Below are 23,933 nucleotides of genomic sequence, written 5' to 3'. Positions count from 1 at the left end.
AGGAGATTCTTACAATTCTTTGTTGGCGGATATTTGTATAAATTTCAGTGGTTATTTTTAGTTTTATAATACTAAGCAATGTTTCCTTGTATTTCGATTATATTAATATGCATTCGCTGTTAGATAATTCATGATTTGCCACATCCTGGAAAAGAGTCACTCACTACGCTTAAAAGCAGTTCTGACTGAATTCGATATGTCCGTAAATTTTATATGACTGAGCAAAATGACGTTGGGTAAAAGTTCCAGTTCCTCGAGAATTGAGAATGACCCCCGATAGGTTTTATACGTCAAAAATGTGAAAATTTTGTGCTACAATTCTACGTCACTAGTTATGGTTCTAGGTAACTAGTTCTTAAGTTATGAGCTTCCAAAATCAAACTTTTTTCCGCAATAATCGAAATTTTTACAGCAGGCGCATCTGGGCTTGCGCGTCTTTCATTTCCTTAATTCCCCGAATATTACGAACCCAAACACTAATGCAAGCGCGCAATAATCGAATGGTCTAAATGTTAATTCAAACAAACCCTAGCGCAATTAATATTGATAATGCTAACCCTACTGTTGCGAAAGGTTACTTTGGCAACCCATTTCGCATTTTCTCACCTCTCCGTTTTTCTCATTCGCCAATCAACAGCTGTCAAAGGGAAGCAAGCTTTCTTTTCCGTTCTAGACGTTGACGAAAGCACACGGACGCGCATATAAACAATTGTAAGAAATATATAATATTTTCACATATCAATTGTAAACTTATTGATTGTTTAATGAAGTTTTCAGCCTTTCTAAACAGTAAACAAACGGAGTCGTATTTACTGCATCAGAGCTTGCTAAAAGGAAATTTAGCCGCGTCACACTGCCGTCGTCAACAACTACTATAACTCCCAAGAGTAGCATTGAATCTATTAGCGTGATGTCTTAGGTAAACCAGCCCAACCACCAGATCAGTCCGGATCATCATTATGGGTGTCGGGAACACTGATACAAAACTTCTGTTTTAGAAGTAATAGAAAAATAAAAATTATCTCACCTTGCTTTTATATGGATAATCGTCGGCATATTCTAAGCCTTTCTTTTACTTATAAGATCATCACTAGTGCAGTTAGTTTGCCATATTTGAGATGAGATTTAATGTTCCCCAACATCCTCTGGCGGCCGTCTTAGCCGAATGGGGTGGTGAGTGATTACCATTCGGAGGTGTACAGACTTGAATCAACGGCCACGAAACACCAATTGATAAAAGAAGAATTCTCTAATGGTGGTCGCTCCACGGCCAACAATGTCAAACCTCCGAGTCTATTTCTGCCAGGAAAAAATTATTACCCGGTTTTCCTTGGCTTTTCTGTTTCAAGGGAAGTGTTTTAATATTTTAAACTCCGCTTTATAATTTTTGAAGTTACTTTGTTTAATTAGTTTTAAGTTGCTTTGTGCTATTCGTAGTCTGTAAGATTGTACATTCTTAGGCTTAAAAAGAAATAAATAACTAAACATTTTCATTCATATAAATATTCGCTCTGTTCCCAACATTGTGAAACCACTTCCTTGGTACGACGTCAAAGGAATAGTTAGTTAAATAGATAAATAGTTTCGAAAATTTTAAATATACATAGTATATATGTATGTATATAACTATTGTGTTGTGCGTCTTGATGTTTTCCCATAACGGAATACGTTGTAGCAGCAGATGGTTTTTTGTGAGGAGCTTTTCCAAGTCATTGCTTGCCGAGAGGCGAACGCTATTAAAAAAATCTTTTTTTTTTTCAATTGCTATTTTATGCCTTCTGTTTCATCGCTGTGCACTACTGAATGACAATAACTCACCAACCTATTCGGCTATGGCAGCCGCGTACAATGCAACAAATCATATTACATAAATTTTAGCATTGATTTTAGCTGCCGCCCTACGCTCTTCGCCTGTAATTTATTTCAATCTTCAATAAACAAATGTGTATTCGTTAAAAGTACAAAGGTTCTGTTATTTTTGCACCGCGTATTTATGTTTTCAGCTCTTTCTTTTCATAATTGACTTCAGGTATTAAGCTGACAATAAGAATATGTAATTAAATTTTTTATATTTATTTGTTATGTGAACAACGGAAGTTAGAAGAAGAAAATCCTCAGAATATTTTTTACGCTACCAGTGTACACACATCCATACAAAATATGGACAAGAAAAACGTATGAAAGGCAATTCAATTTCGCATAGATACGAGGCACTACAACTGCAATACAATTCAAGACTGTTGGCCACCGCAAGATTGTCGGCAACTTGTTAAAGCCTTATAATTGCAACCTTCCGCAAATTGGTAGGAGTATATCGTGTATTAATTTCTATATGTTAGGCAGCGTGAGGAAGGTCGTTTCCGTTAATTAACGATTTGAAAAGTTAGCTTCGTAATAAAATGAATTGTTAACCAGATGCAAGTATTTGTCTATAGGTTAGAGTTCCGAAAGAAAAAAAAATCGAACATAATTTCTACTGCGTGATTTAAAGGTTTCATTGTGCTTAAGAAAAAAGGTCTTTGACAGGTTGTAGGAGTTGTTGAGGCCAAACGTGTGCTACAGGTAAAAAAAGAGAAAATTCGGAGCATTATTTATTACTGCTACGGCCGAGATGAGTAGTAAGACTAGGCGGACACTTATTCCATTGCCCAGTAGTTGAAGATAATCCAGGACACTGTTCGGAACCAACTAACTTAACTATAACTATGTTATTTTAATGTTAATTTAATATTGAAATAAAGCGAGAAACGTTTCTATTTCACCAATATAATTGCCTTCTGATTGATTGCATATGGATATGTTCAAAAAAATGTCAACTAGGACCACGAGATTAAAAATTTTCGTTAAACTGTTTTGATCATCAGTAAAAATGTTCACTTAATGAATTTATGAAATCGATTGCATAGCCTAATTTCCTTCAGAAGCATAATGGCCGAAGGAATATTAAAACTCAAAATGATAAAGAAAATAGTCTCCATTCGTTTTTGCGACTAGACAGGCAGTGACAAAAACCTCCGATTGCATTCCTTCTTAAATAGGCTCACTTAAGCTTCTATTTTCTTAAATTAATACCAGTAATTAATACCAGTGAAGAAATTAGTTAATAGATCCAAAATAATAAGAAGGCGATGAATTACCAAGTTTTAAAATTTTTTTATGCATTTCCAAAAAAAAACCTTATAACTAAAAGCTCCAAACTTCGTATAAAGTTCAAAATGGTTTAAAAATTTAAGAATGTTGTTATCAAAATTTTCAACTGTTCAATCAGAAGCTTTAGGAAACTTCAATTTAAGCAAAATAGGGATGCAGTTTTATAGCCCATTAAATTTTAGCACAATAAAGTGTAAGTTGCAAGAGGCTCAAAATTCATGTTGAATTTTGATAATTTTTTTGCATACTAGGTTAGATTATACCGGCTGGCTTAAGCCAGGAAGATACCATTTTGGACCATATCGGTACCAAATTAGAGTCATTTTCAGTTCCAGTTCAGGGAGAGACCCTAGTTCTTCAAAACTGAGAGCATTGGTATGTAGCATAGGTAGCATAGTCTAGTTTTCAAAAGAGCCGGACAGTAGCATAGAAAATGCTCCAGGCTATCTCTTGTGCCCGGTTCATTACATTTCCTACAAGCATCTTTAATAGTTAGATTTAGCTTGTAAGTGCGCGCTGCAACTAGGCAGTGCTCTTTTAGTACACCAACTAGAGCTCTACAGTTCCTTCTGTCGAACAATAATAACTGATTTAGTATACCTACATGCGTCATATGAGTGTTTACACAAGATCCCGACTACTTTGGAGTTGGTTAGACTAACTTAGACTTTTTTTGCCTTTCTTAATACAGTACTATCTCGATAATCCGGACACCCTTAATGTTAGGGGTCGTCCGGATTATGGGGGTGCCCGGATTATAGATGATTTTTGTTTTTCAACTAAACGTTGTTTTTTTGAAATGAACATAACGCAATTCAGATATATGTATGTACATAAATACATAAATAGTTTTATTAAATACAGTACAATCATACTTACATAATAATATGTACATCTGTACATAATCAAACATTTTTTTTATTTAGTATGTACTATTTCATTTCACATTTAGTCGCGAATTTTCTAATGGCATCACGTTTCTTTTTTATGTCAAAAACAGTAGATTTGTTGACACCAAATTCTGTTTCAAACCACCTAAATGATTTTCCTTTATCAAGGAGATCTAAAATTTCAAATTTTTTCTGAAGAGTAAGGGTTTTATGAGCCCCTTTATTAAATTTTCCACTGCTCATAATAATAATGTCCACTCAATTCAGTTTGTCACTAAAGAATAAACACAACGCGTGATTTATGCTGTTGCATTTCGTATACATATATTGTTGTTAAAGTACTGCTATTTTACGAAAAACTCACAAAGCAAACTAAAAATTAAAATACATATGTATGTACATATTGCGAAGCAAATTTGAAAAATGTCCGGATTATAGAGTAAAAAATGTTAAACTGTCCGAATTATGCAGTTGTCCGGATTATAGATGTGACCGGACTACCGCGTGTCCGGATTATCGAGATAGTACTGTATGTCGTCCGCTAGTTTTTTTAGAATTGTGCGTGTGGGTTTAAGTACCTGACTGATTTGATCCCCTGCAAGCCTCGCTCTTCCTTAGCTATTCCATCCACTATCTCTTTTCCTTCTATTCCTTTATGCCCCCGAGCAAAATACACTCAATATTGCATACTAAGTATGTTGAGAATTTTTTTCCAAATAAAACATTTGTTCGGTAGTATTTTATATGGAAAAAAACTCTTAGCACCTAGCGAAAAAAAATTGTCAAAAATCAACACCAAACAAAAACTTGTCAAAACTTGGTAATTTCACGTGGTGCCATAATTTTGATATTTAGTGTACACCTGGTAATTAATTTTTTATTGCCAAATTTGTTTTTCCAACGTTACATTAAATTTAACGCATTAAGGTAAAAGGTAAGCCAAAAAATATTTTATATTTATTCAGTTATTTATATTTTTTAATTTTGTTAAATATTTTATGTATCCCTAAAATAAAATGTCAAATATAATACAAAATTAAAACGTAAAGCAATTTCTTTGGAAACCAAAATTGAAATTTTAGATCGCCTTCGAAATGGATAAGGCTCACCATTTCTTGGCAAAATGTTCGGTTTAAATGAAGCCACAATAAGAACTATAAAAAAAATGAAATTTCAATTAGGCAATCGGTGATTTCTGGAATGAGACTATCTGTTAAGTCTTCAACATAAACTAAAGATGCTACTAAAGAAAAAATGCATTTTGCTTCACTTTCATAACCTTCTGTACATAGAATGATTGTAATATTTACTATATCAAGCATCCCACGCTTTTAACTCTAATTTGAATTATTCTATTTGTATCTTAATTTGTGTTATAATTCTATTCTGAGGTAGTTGACTATGACTGATCGTTCAAGTGCTATTACTTCATTATAGGTCTCTTTGTCATTAAAATTTATTTTATACTTTTTAGTTCGATTGGCAATAAAAGCGTGTTTTTTAGTTTTTTTAAACTATTTTTTATTTATCTTTAATAACTTTGCATGTAAAAACAAACATTGTGATTTAATTAAAGAAAAAAGAATACTTGTTCTTCTTGTTTTTCATTAATTTTAATAGGTTTTAGAGATTAGGAACCAATCGCCTATTTTTGCATACGATCAATCTTTTTTTGAAAACGGTTTTTTCTGTAACCAATCTATAGTATAAAAACATAATCAGGCGTAGTAGTTTATTACTTTATTGATATTAAAATTAAAAAAAAAAAAATAGTATTAATTTCATTGAGAGCTGGCTGTTGAGTTTTGGAAATTGAGTATGAGTAATTGGATTAGCCGTTGGTTATCTATTAATAAATAAATAAATGGTTTCGATGGCCTTGACGAATTCTTGTGTACATATGGCCTCTGTACCAGAAGAATAGCTCAACTTTAGGACCGATTCGACGACAACCACCAATGTAAGCTAACGTACGTAAAATAGGTTAGAAGCTTATCTATTTTAATTAAACATCATATATTTTAATTTAGTTTAGCGTAGTGCCAGTAAGTCATTATCCGGTAAGAACGGGTCTCGCACGGCCTGACGTTCTTTCAGGTCGAATTTGGCAGAATTACATACATATATACCCAATAGGCCGGGTCGATTTGTGGGGAGGCAAAAAAATCGCCCATTGCTCTGTGAAAATCATATTCTAGGGATCAAAATAAGAAACTTTACCGAAGGAACCATACCTCTACCATACCATACCTTTTTAGTTTCTTTTCTCATGTAAAGGCCAAAAATGGTGATATTTTTAAATGATTGTATGGGGCCCCCCCAGGGGAGTTCCAGGGTGTGTGCCACTGGCATGGGTGGGGTTAGTGGGGTCGGTCATACATTTGGACTCGATTGGAGCACTCTAAATGGGTCAAAGTGGGATTTTTCGTTCGACCCAAATTGGGGGACATCAGAATTCGCTTTAGAGGTATGGTTCCTTCGGCAAAGTTTCTTATTTTGATCCCTAGAATACGATTTTCACTGAGCAAAATCGACCCGCCCTAATACCCAACCAAGAGGAAGTTATGCCGTTAATAGTGGAAAATAACATCAGGCAATTGACCACCATGACCACGCTTACAGGACAATATCCTTTTCATGAAATTTTCCATAACCGAATTGGAAAGTGGCTGCCCTATGTCCTCGATAGCCTCACGAATTCCGTCTTTGAGATCTTGAATTGACCCTGGGCTGCTGGCGTAGACCTTCTCTTTCACGTGCCCCAAAGAAAAAGTCACAAGGTGTTAAATCACATTATCTCGGTGGCCAATTGTAATCACCTCTTCGAGAGATAACACGGTCCTGAAACTTTTCCAGTAAAAGACCAATAGTTTCGTTGTTTGTGTGATACGTGGCGCCGTCTTGCTGAAAATAAACGTTGTCCAGATCAATACCATCTAATTCCGGCCATAAAAATCGTTAATCATCTTTCGATAGCCTTTTATATATTTAAATAATATATGTTATTGGAAAACCTTTTATAAATATAATATTTTCCCAAAAAATTGGGCAAAAGAAGTAGTAATGAAATCCATTTTACCTAAGTATTTATAAAGTACAAACAATTCATTTTTATTAAAAAAAATTTAAATTATTGTACAGTGAAAATTCAATGCATGAGTCCAAAACATATAAAAATTGTAATTGAAATTAGGAAAAAAATCTATTTTTCAACTATTTATGGCTACTTGATAACAATCGCGCACGTTTATTACGGACTGTCCCAAAAATGCGATCATTAGTAAATATGTCAGGTACTATGTCAGATACATCCAGCCTATATGTCAGGTTCTATTCAAATTATTAACCGTTTCTGTTGGTTTTTTCTTTGTAAAAAAGTCTGTTATTAGCCATTGGTTTTTGCTTTCTCGAGCTCCGTATACAAGGTGGTGCAAAATTAATCACCCTATCAGGGTGGCATCGCACGTCAGTCATATTTGACACTTGTGAACTATACAGCTGCAGTATACAAACATGCAAGCACTGGAGTAAAGGTTAAGCGGGAACGCCAATGTGTGAGGTAAAAAAATAGTCAATTTTTGGGATTTTTGTTTTGTAAGTAGGAATGATTATTCGAGGACCGGACAGAAGGCAATTTATTACATATGTATTAAACTAATTATGTTGATGGAAATTTTTATTAAAAAATATTGAAAATTGACAAGTTTATGTAAATAAACGTGACGAGTTAAAAAAAAATGACATAATCTGGTGGCAGCGATACACCAATGAATAATCATCTGAAATCAAAAAACCAAAAATTGTATCAATCTACACAATAGTGGCTATCGTTGTACGTAGCGGTTTTTGTTTTGTATGTTTTTGACAAAATGGTGGTGATTTTAATTTTGATGTGTGTTTTTCACCATTTTTTTATTTTCAATAGTTATTTTCAAAATTTTGAAAATCGGCTAAGTACGATAGCCAATGCGATAACAAAAATTTTGAAAAAAAAAAGAAAATTAAAATCGGTTCATTAGTCTTCGAGAAATCGTTGCCACCGTCTCAAAAAACGTCGTTTTGAGAAAAACCATTTAAAGTTTTCATTGGCCGTTGTAACTCACTAGCTGCACTTATTTTATTGGCCGTATAATTTCGTAAATTTTCAAGATTTGAAGTTAATAATTTTTTTACATATTTTTGAATATTTATACTTTCAGAAAATGCAAAACAAAATCGTTTTTTTTGAATTTTCACAGTGGCGTTCGCCCTTAAAATAAAGACTTCCATTACTCAAAATCTCTTTTTTTACTCAGTAAAAAATTATTGAAAAGCAAATTGGATGATTAATTTTGTGCCACCTTGTACAGTACTTGTTATCCAGTTACACGCGGCCTAAAAATTACGATGAAATTTTAATGCATGTCGGACTTGGTTAAATCTAAAGTGTACTTTTTGCTTATACTTATATAATATCTATCACGAAACATTTTTACTTAATAAGGCATTCTTTTAGGAATTATGTTTTGTTTAGAAAAATATATATATTTTTTGAGTTTCGTGTAAAAAAGACCGTGTAAAGAGAGATTTGGGTGTATTTTAATGATCTGTTTTACTGGAAATGATAAAAATAGACCCTTCGATTTCTGGAAGTTTTCGATATCACGGGACTGAAATTAATTGTGGAATTCAGACAGCAGCCTCTAGTCATTACTAGCGGCCACTAATCACTAAAGTTATTGCTGGCTGTTTGAACATTGGTTTAGCTCAAGCAGGTAATATTCGTTCAAAACTATTCTTCCATACAATTTTTGATATATATATATAGATATATATACCTTTTTTTTAATTTTAATAAATGGTAATATAATATATGGTAATCGTTAAAAATGTTAACAAAGCAGTTTAAGCGGTAAATACAATGATATATACTAGCTACAAATAGTAATATACCTAGTGACTTTCGTTTGCAAACCGAAAGAAATCCACAGAAAGTTTAAGTTCCACTGTAACAGGCAAGCTTTCTACTGGTTTGTTAATCACCCGGCGAGTTAAAAATGGCATCAAAATTATCTCACATGGGGTAAAAGGTTAAAATGTCGTTAAATCCGCCAACTTGGAAATTATAAATTTATACATATAAGGTCGTTCAAAAACGACGCTTAATGTCAGTAGTAAATAAGTCGCAGACAATACCATTTTTTATGTCATCTTTGATATAATATTTGTGAAGTACACTGATGTGCCATATTAACGATAGATAATACGTTAAAATTTTTGAAACTTTCTATGAAAGAGGTGGATCTTTAGAAACAACATATCGCAAAATTCGTGATTTTTTGATAGAAATAATCTTCCGAATGAATCGACAATTCAAAAGATGATGGTTTCAAGAAACTGGTTCTGTCGAGGATAGAAAAAGGACGGAGAGACTAAAAACTGGGCATTGGTTCTGTACTGTTGAGAATATTTCTACTGTAGCAAAGTGTTGCTGAACACACTTCAACATCGATATCTCGATGTTCTCAACAATTAGACATTCATCAATCGACTGTTTGGCAGATTTTACCTGTAGCTGTGCTCGTGGTGGGCATTTACTATAAATGATACCATTTTTCACATATAATTGTTAAGAGCAGTATTTTAAATAAAAATAAAGAAACCTGAAAGAATCTAAATGTTTACATGTTTAAAATACAATAACATTTAGGCGCGTCTTTTGAAAGGTTTCTTACCTCTAAAAGTTCATAAGTCCTCTTCTCCGTGATTAAAAATAGCACTACAAGTTGAATTTAAGTGTTCGATCGGGGAAAGTGATAAGTGGGCATCTGAGAGAATTTGGATTTGCTACAGAGTTCCACAGCAATATCAGATAATGTATTATGATACAAGGAACAAACTGGTATAAAATATTTCTAAATTGAATAACCATGATGTTTTTTTCATAGTTCCTTCACAGAGAAAGTGTCACGCCTCGAATTTATGTTATCTTATTGTATTTAGTTATAATCCAATTAGCTTATTGACCATTGTAAATTCAATGGTACGCTTTGTCTGGAATTCCATATTCCTTCTCGCACTCTGCGATGTAATAATAGTCGCATGAATGGGCAAAATATTTACTATTTTGCTGAAGCTGTAAAAGGAAAAGGCAGACGCGTTGAAACTTTTGCAACAAGCACTTGAGCATAGGTTTTTTTTTATTATTTGAGTTTGCGTTATTTATATTGTACCCATTTATTGAAGCTGTTTCCTATGTTTGCTTTGTTAACAACCTATTAAATGCCATGATTTTTCTTCTTATTGTGTTGCATAGTTGAGTTGTTGTAGGTCGAATTGAAAAGTTAGGTGGCGGTGAAGCTATTCGATTGAAGTTTTAACAAATATGCGGGCGTTACGAGCTGGCTACATACCTATGGAAGTCTGTATGTATTTGAATGACGTGAAGCCTGCTATTATAAATTTGGTAATTATAGGGGTGTTGTAATGAAATAAAATTCCTAAAAATGGTAAAGCTGAGGAGAATTTAGAGGTAAATACTTGTGCTAAATAGCACTTTATCGAGAGAATTGCAAAATTATAGCAAAGAACTTACATATAAGCATATACATGTATGTATATAAATTAAACTTTGTAGTTTTGCATTTAAAAACAAAAAGGTTTTAGAGGTTGAGTGTTCGGCCGTGGTCTTCCTCCTATTTGTGGGGTACGTCTTGATGGTGTTCCTCAAATAGAGGGAAGGGCAGGTGGGAGGGACGACAAATTGTTTTTATGTGGAGTTTTTTTCATGGCAGAAATACACTCGGAGGTTTAGCATTGCGTGTCCAGTGGCGACCGCTATTAGAAAAAATGTTTTTATGATTTGGTGTTTCATGCCCGGGGACTCGAATCCGGCCATTACCGAATAGTAGTCACGCACCAACCCATTCGGCTGCGGCGGCCGCCCTTTAGAGACTTACACTTCTTCAAACCATTGGTAACTGATTTTTTTTTATCAAATAATGTGCATTGGCGGCCGCCGTAGCCGAGTGGGTTGGTGCGTCACTACCATTCGGAATTCACAGAGAGAACGTTGGTTCGAATCTCGGTGAAAACACCAAAATTAAGAAAAATATTTTTCTAATAGCGGTCGTCCCTCGGCAGGCAATGGCAAACCTCCGAGTGTATTTCTGCCATGAAAAAGCTCCTCATAAAAATATCTGCCATTCGGAGTCGACTTGAAACTGTAGATCCCTCTATTTGTGGAACAACATCGAGACGCACACGACAAATAGGAGGAGGAACTTGGCCAAACACACAAAAAGGTTGTACGCGCCAATTATACATATATATATATATGTGCAAACAAAAACACAAATCAATAAATTTTCAACAAAATTTCAAATTTTGTAATCAGTTTTATATTTTGTAATCAGTTTTATATTTTGGTATGCAGTTTTATATTCCAATGAATTTTGGTACAATAAAGTGCATAATTATCGACAATATTTTTGTGGCTGGTTTTGTGAATTTTCTGTTTAACTAATCTATGTTTAGTCATAGTATGTAAGAAATTCTATTTCGAATACTGAGATAAGTAAATCAGTATTTCGGCATAAATATACCGATAATTATAGGATATCTCAAAATCCAGACGTGATAGAGCAATTTAAACCCCGGATTCGGATTCTACGCAAAAAATTACTTCGGAAATGACCCTACACTTTTACAGGACAAAACATTGTCAACCTGTGTAATCAATGCTGAAACGAATTTCGGTCTTATTAAAATGTCACAAAAATGCGTTTGGAGTGTACGAGGAGTGGATGATAAGTACGCAGTTAGACTGCGGCTAGACTTATTAAACAAAGAGTACGGCTTTACATTTTATTTCATATTATATCGGGTGTTTTTTAAGAACTAAAATGATAATACAAAAGAAAAATATTGTTGAAATGATGTTTTTGTTTTTACAATAGGTAGATAATTTTATGGCATTTATTTTTTGAATGTGGTGTCCGGCGTATGTCTGCCGCGTGTCACATGCTGCACTCGGCTGTCTAATTTTTTTTCAAAAGATTTCCATGTAATCGCCGTATGGCGTAAATGGTGGCTTGAATATTGGCTTCCAATATTTCAAAGCTACCGGCTTGCCGGCCAATGACTTAATATAGCCCCCATAAAAAGTAGTTCAGAGGCGTTAAATCGCATGAACGAGAGGGCATCGAAGAATACCACTTCAGGGGAAAAAGTTGTCCCCAAATTAATTTTGCAATACATCGATTGTTAAGCGCGCTGTATAGCAGTACTCTATGAACGTCGCGAACAGAGTAAATCCAAAGTAAATTTCCACAATTTGGAAGTGTTGTTCTGGCGTTAAACGATTCACGTTGACTTGCCAAACCTTACTGAATAGAAATGTAAGCACAGTTTGTCGTTCTCAGCTCTCGAATTATAGTTATCGATATCGATATCGATAGATCTCATGCAACTAGAAAAACACCCTATACCATGTATTTTCATGTGACTGAAAATATATTCTTAGATTCGTGTTACCCAACGCGCACAAATTTTTGTTCTTCATTTGCAAATGTTCCCACAAATTCTCTTTATATTTTGTAGTTCTTCTGGCATCTTGCCCCAATTTAACTCTTCGATCGATCACTACTAATTTTGCGACTTTGTGGACATTTTTTCGGTCACTGCCGCTACTGGGCGAAAGTCTCTCTCACTCAAAAATTTGCTTTGGCGCATTACAGAATTGTTTCTTCCAACAAAGAATTTAATCACGGTGCTCTGAATTGCGGGAATTTCCAGTTTCCGTTGCCATGGCGCTGTTCCTTATTTAATGGATAACAGTTAATTAACCACTACTATACCGATTTTTATACTATAGGCCTCTGCTTTTCGCCAAGCGACTGGTATAAATGCGGGAATAAAATTGCCTTAAATCACATGTGTTTGTACGACAGTGAGTTATACCAATGTAATGAGCTTTAGACATACTCGCTGGCGGCGAATCTTGCTCGATAATTTTGTTGTTGTTTTCGCATGCAAATTTTTCGTTAAGTTAATCGAGGCTGGAAATGGCGAGTAGAAGAGGCCTTATGTTAAGTAAGCTAAGGGTTAATATGACTTCCGAAAAATAAATTATCCTGCCGTATTCTGCATAAAATTTTCAGCACATTTTATCCACCAGATGTATCTTGTGATTCCATGTACCGTTGGGGAAACTTTATAAAAGGTAATGACAGATGATATTTCCGTTACTCCTTTAGCGTACTGTGCTTGCGGAACCTTGTTATTTTAGAAGAAGTTGAGTTCATCAGAACAACTTTTTTATTTATTTATGCAGCATAACTGTGCGTACAAGGCAAATCTAATTTTTCAACCACTGAAAAGATAATCCATTCCAAATGTTCCAAACTTAAATTTCATTATTATAAGATACATACTTCGATTCAAAGATATTTAAAAAAACTGAAACATAGTACAAAAACCACAAAAAAACTAAAAATACATACTTCAATGATCTTGAAGGCAAAAGTCTGCTTACAAACCAAGGCAGGCACAAAACTAAGCACTTAGAGCTACAATTAGTAAGACGGTCGATAACCTTTCCTTCAGATAACCTCTAGTAAATGTCTTGGTATATATTCCACTAACTGCAAAGTTTCTTCGGATGTGATTTTGTTCCACTCATCTATCATTATATTCTTGAGCATTTCTTTGGATGTAATGGTATGCTGACAATCCTAAGCTTCAATAAATCTCATATATGCTCTATAGGATTTAAATCAGGTGACTGTGGAGGATTTAGCTATTTAACCAATTAGCTGTGGCGCTCCCATTTAAAAGTGCGCACAGTTTTGTGTCGCTAGAATTGAGCTATGGCGAGTATATTCGTCAATCACAGAGTAAGTTGCGCTGATAAGATATTGGATGAAAAAGATAGTTGGATAGTTGCTAATTTTGGGGACAAATGAACTAAAAATAAAAAATAGTAATTTACAGAACTTCTGGGCAACTTTATAATATTTACGCACTTGAAATTCTTACGTTGCACTGTACTTATTTGATAAGAACCGCCGACACTTGGTAAGATATGCACTGACACACACGAGTTAGCTTTCTATTTTATAAATCCACTTTTTGACTTTTGCCTTTGCCCCTTTTAGGTTAACATCTAAAAAACGTTATCATCGCACATAAATAAATTCATTATGCGAACTGGTGAACTTTTTCAACCAGTGCATACGGGGAAGCATGACATCATCTCAAACTGTTTATATTTTCTATTTGTTTGTTTTATTCCGGCATAGCCTCAAAATATTCTAAACATCTTGAAATTTGAGAATATGTGTTGTTTTTCTCAAAAATTGTAATTTAAATAGCCAATGGTCACTAATTTATACGCATGACGAGTATACTCGTCAATACACAAAATTTTGCAACTTCTCCATGACGAGTATACTCGTCAATCACAGTTAACTGGTTAAGGACGTAGTATAACAACCAAAGCTGCGTAACAAGAGCAGTGTGCTTGGGGTCATTTCTTGTTAAAACAATTAATTGGAGCCCAATAATAATTTATCCATACTTGGCTTTAAATTATCTTTCAAAATGCCCAAATACACTTTGTCCCCGTATAAATTCTAAGTTCCACTCTCCTTTTGCACACATGTAACGGCAAACCATTACCCCGGTTCCACCATATTTCACAGTGGCTTTAAAATTTTGAACATCAAGGGCGGTTCCTGGTGTTCTCCAAACAAGTTAATGCCAAAAATGAAGAACTTTGCTTCTATAAGGAAATTAGTTTGTACGCACAGCTTTGCTGCTGATCGTTTTTACTTATTTGCTATACAAACCTGTGAGCGAAGTTAAACCAACCTTTTGTCATTAAGCCCTGAAGTCTTGGCAGCTCGATTTTTAAATTGCCTCTTAGTAGAGATTAGAAAAAGAAAACACTCGTAGTCAGTTGTATGTTGATTAAAGTCACTTATTGTCAACTTAACGTCAGTGGAATGCGGCATAGATGATCATTTACGTTAGAAATGAATAGATTAGGGCTGTGCGATTAATGGATTACTCAAATGTTGTTTGATCATAGTTCCTGTTTTTTGATTAATCAAAATTTTTATTAATCAAATTAACTCGTTAAGAAAAATTTATTTGAATACTCTATTTTTTGATTAATTTTATCTTAATAGCGGTATTTAATGCATCATACACTCGTATACCAAGCGACCACTGTACCAGAATTGCTTGGAGCGTGACCGGCTTGGAGAGTGTCCGGCTTTGAAACCCCGGGTGTGAAACACCAAATCATAGACAATTTTTTAATAGCGGTCACCTCTCGGCAGGCTATGGCAAATCTCTGCGTGTATTTCATTGTATTAAGAACTGAACATGCCATTCACTTTAGCGGCTCATTCTACATACAAGGACCTAAACATTTCGGAAAACATTATTTAAGTCGCGGTTTTCGAAGCCTCTGTGCATGCCTCCTTTTTTTAAGTAGTGTCCTTTGACTAATTTGATGGTAATGAACATGTCTTCTAATTTCAGAGAACACAAAACTCGTTTCCATAACAAGTCCAGTTTCGACCACGACTGCCTAGAAGTTCGGCAAGCTGCGCTTTGTTCTCTGTCACCATGTCGCCTCCTAAACCATTTCCTAAGTTACACGGGGAATACTAATGCGGGCCTTTTCAGGTTGAGTCTGTTTGGTCGTGCCCTGCCTTGCAAGCTCATTTGGCATACAGTTTCCTTCAAACGACTTTCGGGTGTTTTTTAGCTACATGAGAACTGTCGATGCCGTTAACTAAGGTTTGACAGCTGATAATGAATCACTTAACACCGGAACAATACTTCGAAATGTGGAAATTTATTAAAAAAAAAAAAATAATAAATCTGTTCGCGAAGTTCATAGAACAGTGGGTACATCGTTCCTTATAACTTTTGAAATGTGGAAGGAGCAGTCGTTACTGTGAATGGCGAGCGCTATCGAGCCCTGCTGATGGAGTTTTTATTTCCAACATTGACGACATTTGGTTCCAACAAGACGCGTTTTCTTTCTTTCACTTTCCAAAAATATTTCTGTTTTGCATTACCTTTTTAATTTCCAAGCTCATAAAAATAGAAAAGATCTAAAAAAAACTCCAGGAAAAACATTTGTTTTGCTTAAATTTTTAGTTATAAATGAAAAACGGGAGTTAGTTATATTGGCCGGAAAATGGAGTTAACAGCTTTTATCGCGGCGGTGACGTTATGCTAAATTTGCACGCGTCAAGTTCTCTTAATTATTAAGTGCTTCAAAAATATAAGTTTGTAAATAAGCCAACGGCGTATTCAGGGTAGGGTAGAGGGTTTCTGCAGTGACGTTCTTCCCGGTAAATAAAAATTCCTATTTGTTTGTTTCGCGTTTATGACAGGTGTAATTTTACTCTTCCTCACTCAACTGGCAAACAAGGTCTTGCACAGTGTGTCAAGACCAGAACGCCCACATGTCGCTTTTATTCATTGGATAAGTGTAACGAATTTTATATGTATCATACTTATGTGTGCGCGCGTACAAACAATTAAAAGTACTTGTCACGCCTAAACTACAGTTGTCCTCCCCTAATTCTCAGCATGTTGCCTTGCACGGGACACTTTTATTTATTTACACACTTACTAAATTATATCCTTGTAAAACTGTTTGCTTACCAACTCCTGCAACCTCAAACCAATAATTGAATAATTGCAAGTTGGCTCAGGTCGACTGGCAGCTCACAACACCTCCCTATGCCCACGTTGCTTCATTGCCTCGCCGCTCATCGTCCACTGTCCACCTTGCCTTTTAGCGTGTGCTGTAGCTACATATGTATGTAGGTGTATGTATGCATGTTTTTATGTGAAACTCGTCATTACAAAGCTAACGATGACTTGACATAAATGCTCGTCCGCAGTAAATTGGTGTGAAAAAGTTCAAAGGATTATAAGAATGCTTTGAGTTGCAGCTGAAGAGGCCTAGTTCAAATGGGGCAGCAACGCTGTACATAGTAAAATGATTGACGCCTTCCTTATGATAAGGTTCACATTTGGAATCGTTCCTCGGCTTTGTTTGTATAAATACATAATAGACAACAGTGAAAAGTAGGCGTCAGTTTGTGGAAGTTCAGTAATTATGTGATTAAATTATACAAATACACAAACCGCAGGTGCCTCTTCCACTTGATGCAGCACAAGTGAGATGTGGACGCTGAGTGCTGCATAGAAGCATTGCATTCAATGCCGTTGCCTCAAGTGATGGTTAATGTTGGCCTTAAATGCCATTGAGTTGAATAGTTGGCGCCTTATTCATTAGTTTCCTCTTCCACACGAAATATATTTCTATTTCCACATTTTAAATTATAACGTTTACTTTTGAATGCGTTTTGGCAATTAAGCCTTGTTAGTATTTAAGTATTTGTTTTTGTATACAAGCGTACATATTGACGACAGACAGGTTTTCTTAATTGACTCACCTGTGATGCTGGCGGATTCGTCTGTGTCAGGTGGCTGCCCAAGTGATATGCGGCTGCTGGCCCTGGCGCAAAGTACCCTGGCGTTATACCTGAAATTCGGAGAGTCGCAAAGTGAATGAATAAAGTATGAAATTCTGGTAGCGCTACTGCATTGTCTAAAATAATTGCCATCCTCTTCAAAATACAAAGATAAAAATTGAAATTTTTATTCATTGTTAATTCTTCCCTATCAAAATTATCATGTCAAATGTAAAAGAGTTAAACTGCTGACTTCATGTAATTGTTTTATGATTCAGCTTTTTATAATTTTTTAAGTTAGTGTTATTATTAAAAAAATGGTGGTAAACTTCAAAGAAATAGTTTTCAGAAAAGATAATAGTAAAAAATCGTATATTTTCTTTTTAATTTTTATCTATAATTGCAAGCGCCACATCATTAATTTCTTTGAGTTATCAGGCACTTTTCGATGGAGATAATATAAATACATACATGCAACATTTAATGGGTTGGATTCCCTTTCACAAAAACAATGGCTACGATTGCTACTTTTTAGCTACTGTAGCAAGAATTCATTTTGTATGTCCATGCATTCATTTAAATGTACGAAGGTATGTCAAATATACAACAGGCGACCGCAATGTTAACAGGATGTTCCACAATCAGATTTTTATATAAATATTTTTGACACCTTCTTAAGATCTTGAGCGTAGTACTCAGTTTGCGTTTCACGTGAAATAGCTGTCAAAATCCATACAAATTGCTTTGCTGCGAAATATACGTGAAATTTCGTATGTATCTCACGTCAAAGTAGTACTCGGTGTACGCCGTTAGAACGTGAGAGACTGGCTTCAACCTACACTGGAAGCCTGTCCTCTAACATTATGAAGCCTTACATCCGTCTAAAACTTGGTCACACAATATTCACTCACTCTCAATTCTATTTTCGCAGGAGTTCATTTTGTTGTCCGTTGTGCGGCGGAACAAACACAGTTGACCACTTCTTATCTCTATCTACGAACACAACGGAAATTATGCGAAGATAGCATTAATTTATTCACAATCTTATGCTTCGGGGACGCGCTCATGTCGGGTGACACACGTACTTGCTTCGTGTCACACATACTTGTTGTCGGCTTTTGCATGATGAAAATCAAAAATTTTAGATATTAGTGTCATGCAGCCGACATGCACACATATAAGCTGCTGGACAGCAAATGCATGAGCGTGTCGCGGGCATTAAGCTCGAAGTAGAAGTGTCATCAATTATTGGTAACATAGCCATAAGCAGCTGATATTTACATATATTATCACATTTGTGCAGTTCGAAGTGCAGAAACTAACAACAAGTATACCACAGTTCAACAAATCACAGTGCAACACAACGCAACACTATGCAAGTGGTTATGATTACGGCGAAAACCCAAAATTCATTTGGTCTCTATGGTTATCGTTATGAGGAATTATGGCATGCACCTCTAATCGATTACAGTGTTGCCCATATGTTGGTTCGATCAGCAAATGTATGGCGTTATGGTTATGGCACCTCTACTTTGGCTTTATCCATTCCTAACTATAGCAAAATCAAATTAGTTTATAATTACCGAAAAGACAAGAATATTCTTAATTCAATGTAGAGTACATTAAATACACCCTGTTTTAATAATAACTGGCTACAAAAATAAATAAAAAAACAATTTACAAAATTTATATATCCACTTTTATGAAAGTTACAAATTTAAGATAAGAAGTATTGTATCACAAAGAATACCGAAAGCCCCGTAGCTAGTGCCGCTTTCTTCTTAATTTAAGCTAAGTAATTAATTGCTGCATAATTTGTATAATTTTTTTTCTGACTCAATGACTCGCTGGAGGACTTCCGTCGGTATCTCATGAATAACTTAAATAATGTAAGCCTCCAATGCTTCAATTGAAGCTTGTTTATCCACAAAGCCTTTAGATTTTACATAGCCCCACAAATAAAAGTCCAAAGATGTGATATCACACGATCTTGGTGGGCAATCCACCGGTGCGAGTCCAGAGATAAATTGCTGACCGAAACGACCACACAGTAAATCCATTGTTTCCCGGGGTATGGCTTCTTGGAAACAAATGTTGTGGAGATCATGAGCTTCAATTTTTGGGCGTCAGAAAGTTTTTTATCATGGCGCAATAGAGTTCGCCATTCAATGTTACATTGGCGTCAGCCTCGTCTTTGAAGAAGTATGAGCCGATGATTCCTCCAGCCAATAGGCGCGCAAGGCCGGTTTTTACCAATGGATGTAATGGCTGCTCTTGAATGGCTTCGGGTTGCTCTTCAGCCCAACTACGGCAAATTTGCTTATTGACGTAGCCATTAAGCAAAAAATAGGCCTCATCGCTAAACACCATAAGCTGGCTTGATCGCTCGTTGAACACTTTTCACAGAGCGTCTATTTTTATTATACAAATGTACGATTTTCCATAATAAAATGCCAATGGATACTGAAAAAGTTATGTATTTAGTTTGACAGTAGTCACGGGTGATCTATTAAAATAACCCCATTGGAAAAGTACAACCAATCTGATAACTCTTTATAAATACTCAGGAAACTGGAAACCAAGGATTATACGAGTTTAATTTTTATGCGAGTCTATGCAGATATTTATTGCACGCGAGCATTTAACATTTCAGCATAAAGATGTTATAATATTTATCTAATTTCAGGGAAATCAATTCGTGACATAGCTGGTTTTTCGTTTTTTCGAAATTCATGAATGTTTGTTGTCAACTGATACAAAAAGTTTCCTAAATTGAATTATGCTAATTTAAAACCTCGCACTGCCAACATTGAAAAGTAAGGAAATCTTGTAGTTCCTTAAGCGAGCAGCTTTTATGTTTATGCAGAGGGTGAAGTTATCGTAGTTATATGTTTTTATTGCTGATTCATCAAGGGGGGACTTCATAGTTAAAGTTGATGACTTTACAAGTTTCAGCATATGTCTTTGCAGCAAGTATGTTTTATTACATCACCATATAAATAGTTATGAGGGTTGTTCAAATAATGCGCATACATCTTTCTTTATGTACGTAGGCATGTACACATATTTTTGCCACATTAGCGGGATAGGCGATGCTCGTCATTGTTGTTATTCGTGCGTGCCATTCAGAAATTTGTCTTTTCGCAAATAATGTACTTCCTCCAAACTATTTATCTCTAGGAGGGGTGGGGGGTGTAGATTTGTTTTATGCTATGTGGTATATTTATATACAGGTAATGTATGTATGCACATATGTATGCATAAACAGCCTGTATAATATTATATAATACAGTAGAATGTCTAAATGTAAATTTCATATATGTAAATACGTCTCTATTTGTTTTAAAAGAGATCTGAGTTCCTAGCAGTTTTAGGTATGCATGGCTTGTATGCAGTAGTACTTGCAAACTATGGATGGTCTAATATCTACACATGAACATACATACCACGCATACATAAGTACATGGGTATTTGTGTATTTTATAGTGCTTATAAAATCTCCCTGCATTTTAATTACACATTAAAAATGGTTTTACTATGTTCCACGCCCATACGAATATAAATCTCATGCACTCATTTATGTAGTAGAAACATATGCACGTATGCGTGTTCACATGTACTCACATACATACATATATGGTTATGTAGACATACATATTTTCTACTGTGAAGCAACGCTTACTCACCTGCACGTAACGCCTCCACGGGCACTGATGGGTATGGCATCGGATAGGGATAACCATCACGTCGCAACGCTTTTGGTTTTCTTCTGGGACGATATTTGTAGTCGGGATGTTCTTTCATGTGCATTGCTCTGGAAATAATCAGAGAGAATTTCTTTTCAAAATTATTCTCAAATATGTATGTATGCACATATTATGGAAGTCATTGGAACGTTTTATGCCCATATATTTTCCATTAGCATAATTGCCTTTGCCTAAGCCCGTAAACAAAACGTAATACAAGCAAAGTTTTAGTCAATATCCCTGAAACTGTGCACTTACCGAAGCCGTTTTGCTTCATCGATAAATGGACGTTTTTCTTCTTCGGTTAAAAGTTTCCATTCGGCTCCTGAAACGAAAAATAAACGACCAATGTTTTAGCTAAAAGGCCAAAGTTCGGGTAGCAAGAGAGTTTTTGATATTAAGAGAAGTAAAACAATAATAACAATAATAAGATAATCATACATATCTTGAAGAAGTGGTTACATCATAGTTAATACGCTTGTCGAATTGCTACGCGCATAATAGCCTAAACAGACGGTGACGTTAATCAGGATTAATTACTTAATTCGGAATTATCTCAGGAATTAACTGCAACTAATGCGGATTGACCACTAGAATTAATTCTCTTAATTTAAGCGGATTAGAGGAATTTTCGATGACAAAATGGCCGAAAAACGACACGATTGTGATTTGAAATATATAATATTAACATTCTAACCTTAGTACTGTTTTTGTTTTTTTGTTTTCATTGCGTAATTCAGTACGCTATTTTCATGAAGTTACTTTTTGCATATTGCATTCTTTTGCAAACAACCTTAAAAACAAACACGCGAAATTGGCTATATTTTACATTTACTTAAAGTTTGTGTATTTTGTTTACTTATAGTTTTATATGCGTATCCAGCAGTTTAACGCTTATCTGAAAATTTAAAAGTACTTTACCACACTACTAACACTAGTTTACGAATTTTCACTTTCAAAAATGGTCCTCGACCAAAAAGCGTTTTTTAGACTAATTTGAGGTCGCTGAAACCAAAAATGAATTTTATTTCTTTTCTAAGAACGGTTTCCGAGATATTCCCAAAAAACCTAATATTTTATGGGCAATAGTGCAATTATTACCTGCAATCTCGAAAACAGTGCGCGCTATTTCTTTGAAGTGCATAAATTTCGAAAGGCACACATATAACCTACATGGCAATATATAATTAGTGTTAATGGAAGTCGTAGTTTTCGCAAAACAGCTGTTGAAAGTTAAAAAAAGGCATTTTTGACGTTTTTTACTAAATTATCAAAGTTTATTAACTTTTTTATGGAACAAAAAATTTTTTTATATCGACATAAGATAGGTTTTCTGAAAGGCAATTTTGTCACCTACATTTTAAGTTTAAGTTAGTCTGAATCGACGAAAAATTTTAGAAGTTATAACGTATTATGTAAATGAAGACAATTTCATCGTCTGTCGTATATCCTTTTGATGTATACAAATATTGAGTCACGCAAAATAACTGTTCTTAGGCTCACTATAATTAAAAACAATATTTATTTCATACAAATAAATATATATAATATATAGTATATATATATATATATATATATATGTCGCAGAATAGGCTTATTTACCCATTGTACCAACTCCAGCTAAATAAGAGCTAGGTATGAACATTGTACGTCTGTGTATATCTTCCGGTGGCACCATATTTCTGCAAGAATAAATTTGTGCACGACGACAGAGGGCTAATGAAGAATTTTGTGAAAGCTTTGGCAAAAAAACCGGGAAACACAGCCCTTAAATACTTGAAAACCAAGTTCCCAAGATTGTTAACAGAGAAAATCAAAGCGGGTATATTCGTCGGCCCACAGATAAAGAAATTGTTTACGGACACAGAATTTCAACAATGCCTTGACAGTTCCGAAGCTAAAGCTTTTCAAAAAGTTGTTCATGGATTCTTGGGAAACAACAGGAGCAACAACGACCGTCAATTGATTCATACAATGATGAAATACTTTAAAACTATTGGCTGGTATAGTAAAACGTACATACTCCAAAATATATTTATCATATAAATTTATTGGAAAATTATTGGAAAATTTCCAATTAACTTTGTTTTTGTTAACAGGTGCTCGCATGTCGTTAAAAATGCACCTACTTCACAGTCATTTTGATTTTTTTCCTCCGAATTTGGGGGATGAAAGTGATGAACAAGGCGAACGATTTCATCAAGATTTTGCTACGAAAGAAATGGCGCGCACTGTTTTCGAGATTGCAGGTAATAACTGCACTATTGCCCAAAAAACAGGTTTTTTGGGAATATCTCGGAAACCGTTCTTTGAAAAAAAAAAAAAATTAAATACATTTTTGGTTTCAGCGACCTCAAATTAGTTTAAAAAACGCCGTTTGGTCGAGGACCATTTTTGGTGTAAACTAGTGTAATCAGGACGCAAGTAGTTGTGTTATTATTAGAAATTAATTATGTTATATCAACTTAAGGATATTGTTCTTTTATAAGATGGATACAATAAGAACGTAACTACCGTATAGAAATGTTCCATCTCAAGAAGATTGTTCTACTATCTTAAACAATTTTTCGGTAGCAGTGCAACCTAGTCATAGATGGAGTTATTCGTTTAATAGAAGAGCTGAAGTTTTTCTTTCTGGGTGTGATTAGTTATTCTGATTA

General features: G+C 34.8%; 1 protein-coding gene across 1 annotated transcript in view; it reads right to left on the bottom strand.

Annotated features, from left to right (window-relative positions):
• LOC128860820 (putative transcription factor SOX-15) overlaps positions 1-23,933 on the bottom strand; it is a 115,492-nt gene that overhangs the window by 2,087 nt on the left and 89,472 nt on the right. The window contains exons 4-6 of the mRNA XM_054098579.1: positions 21,532-21,598; positions 21,214-21,341; positions 17,510-17,598 (exon numbers count right to left, since the gene is read on the bottom strand). Of these exons, the coding sequence (XP_053954554.1) occupies positions 17,510-17,598; positions 21,214-21,341; positions 21,532-21,598 (284 nt within the window). The remainder of the gene's footprint in view (positions 1-17,509; positions 17,599-21,213; positions 21,342-21,531; positions 21,599-23,933) is intronic.

The sequence above is a fragment of the Anastrepha ludens genome, chromosome 4 (assembly GCF_028408465.1).
Source record: "Anastrepha ludens isolate Willacy chromosome 4, idAnaLude1.1, whole genome shotgun sequence".
NCBI classification, from domain to species: Eukaryota; Metazoa; Arthropoda; class Insecta; order Diptera; family Tephritidae; genus Anastrepha; species Anastrepha ludens.
This window is presented reverse-complemented; position numbering and strand designations above follow the sequence as displayed.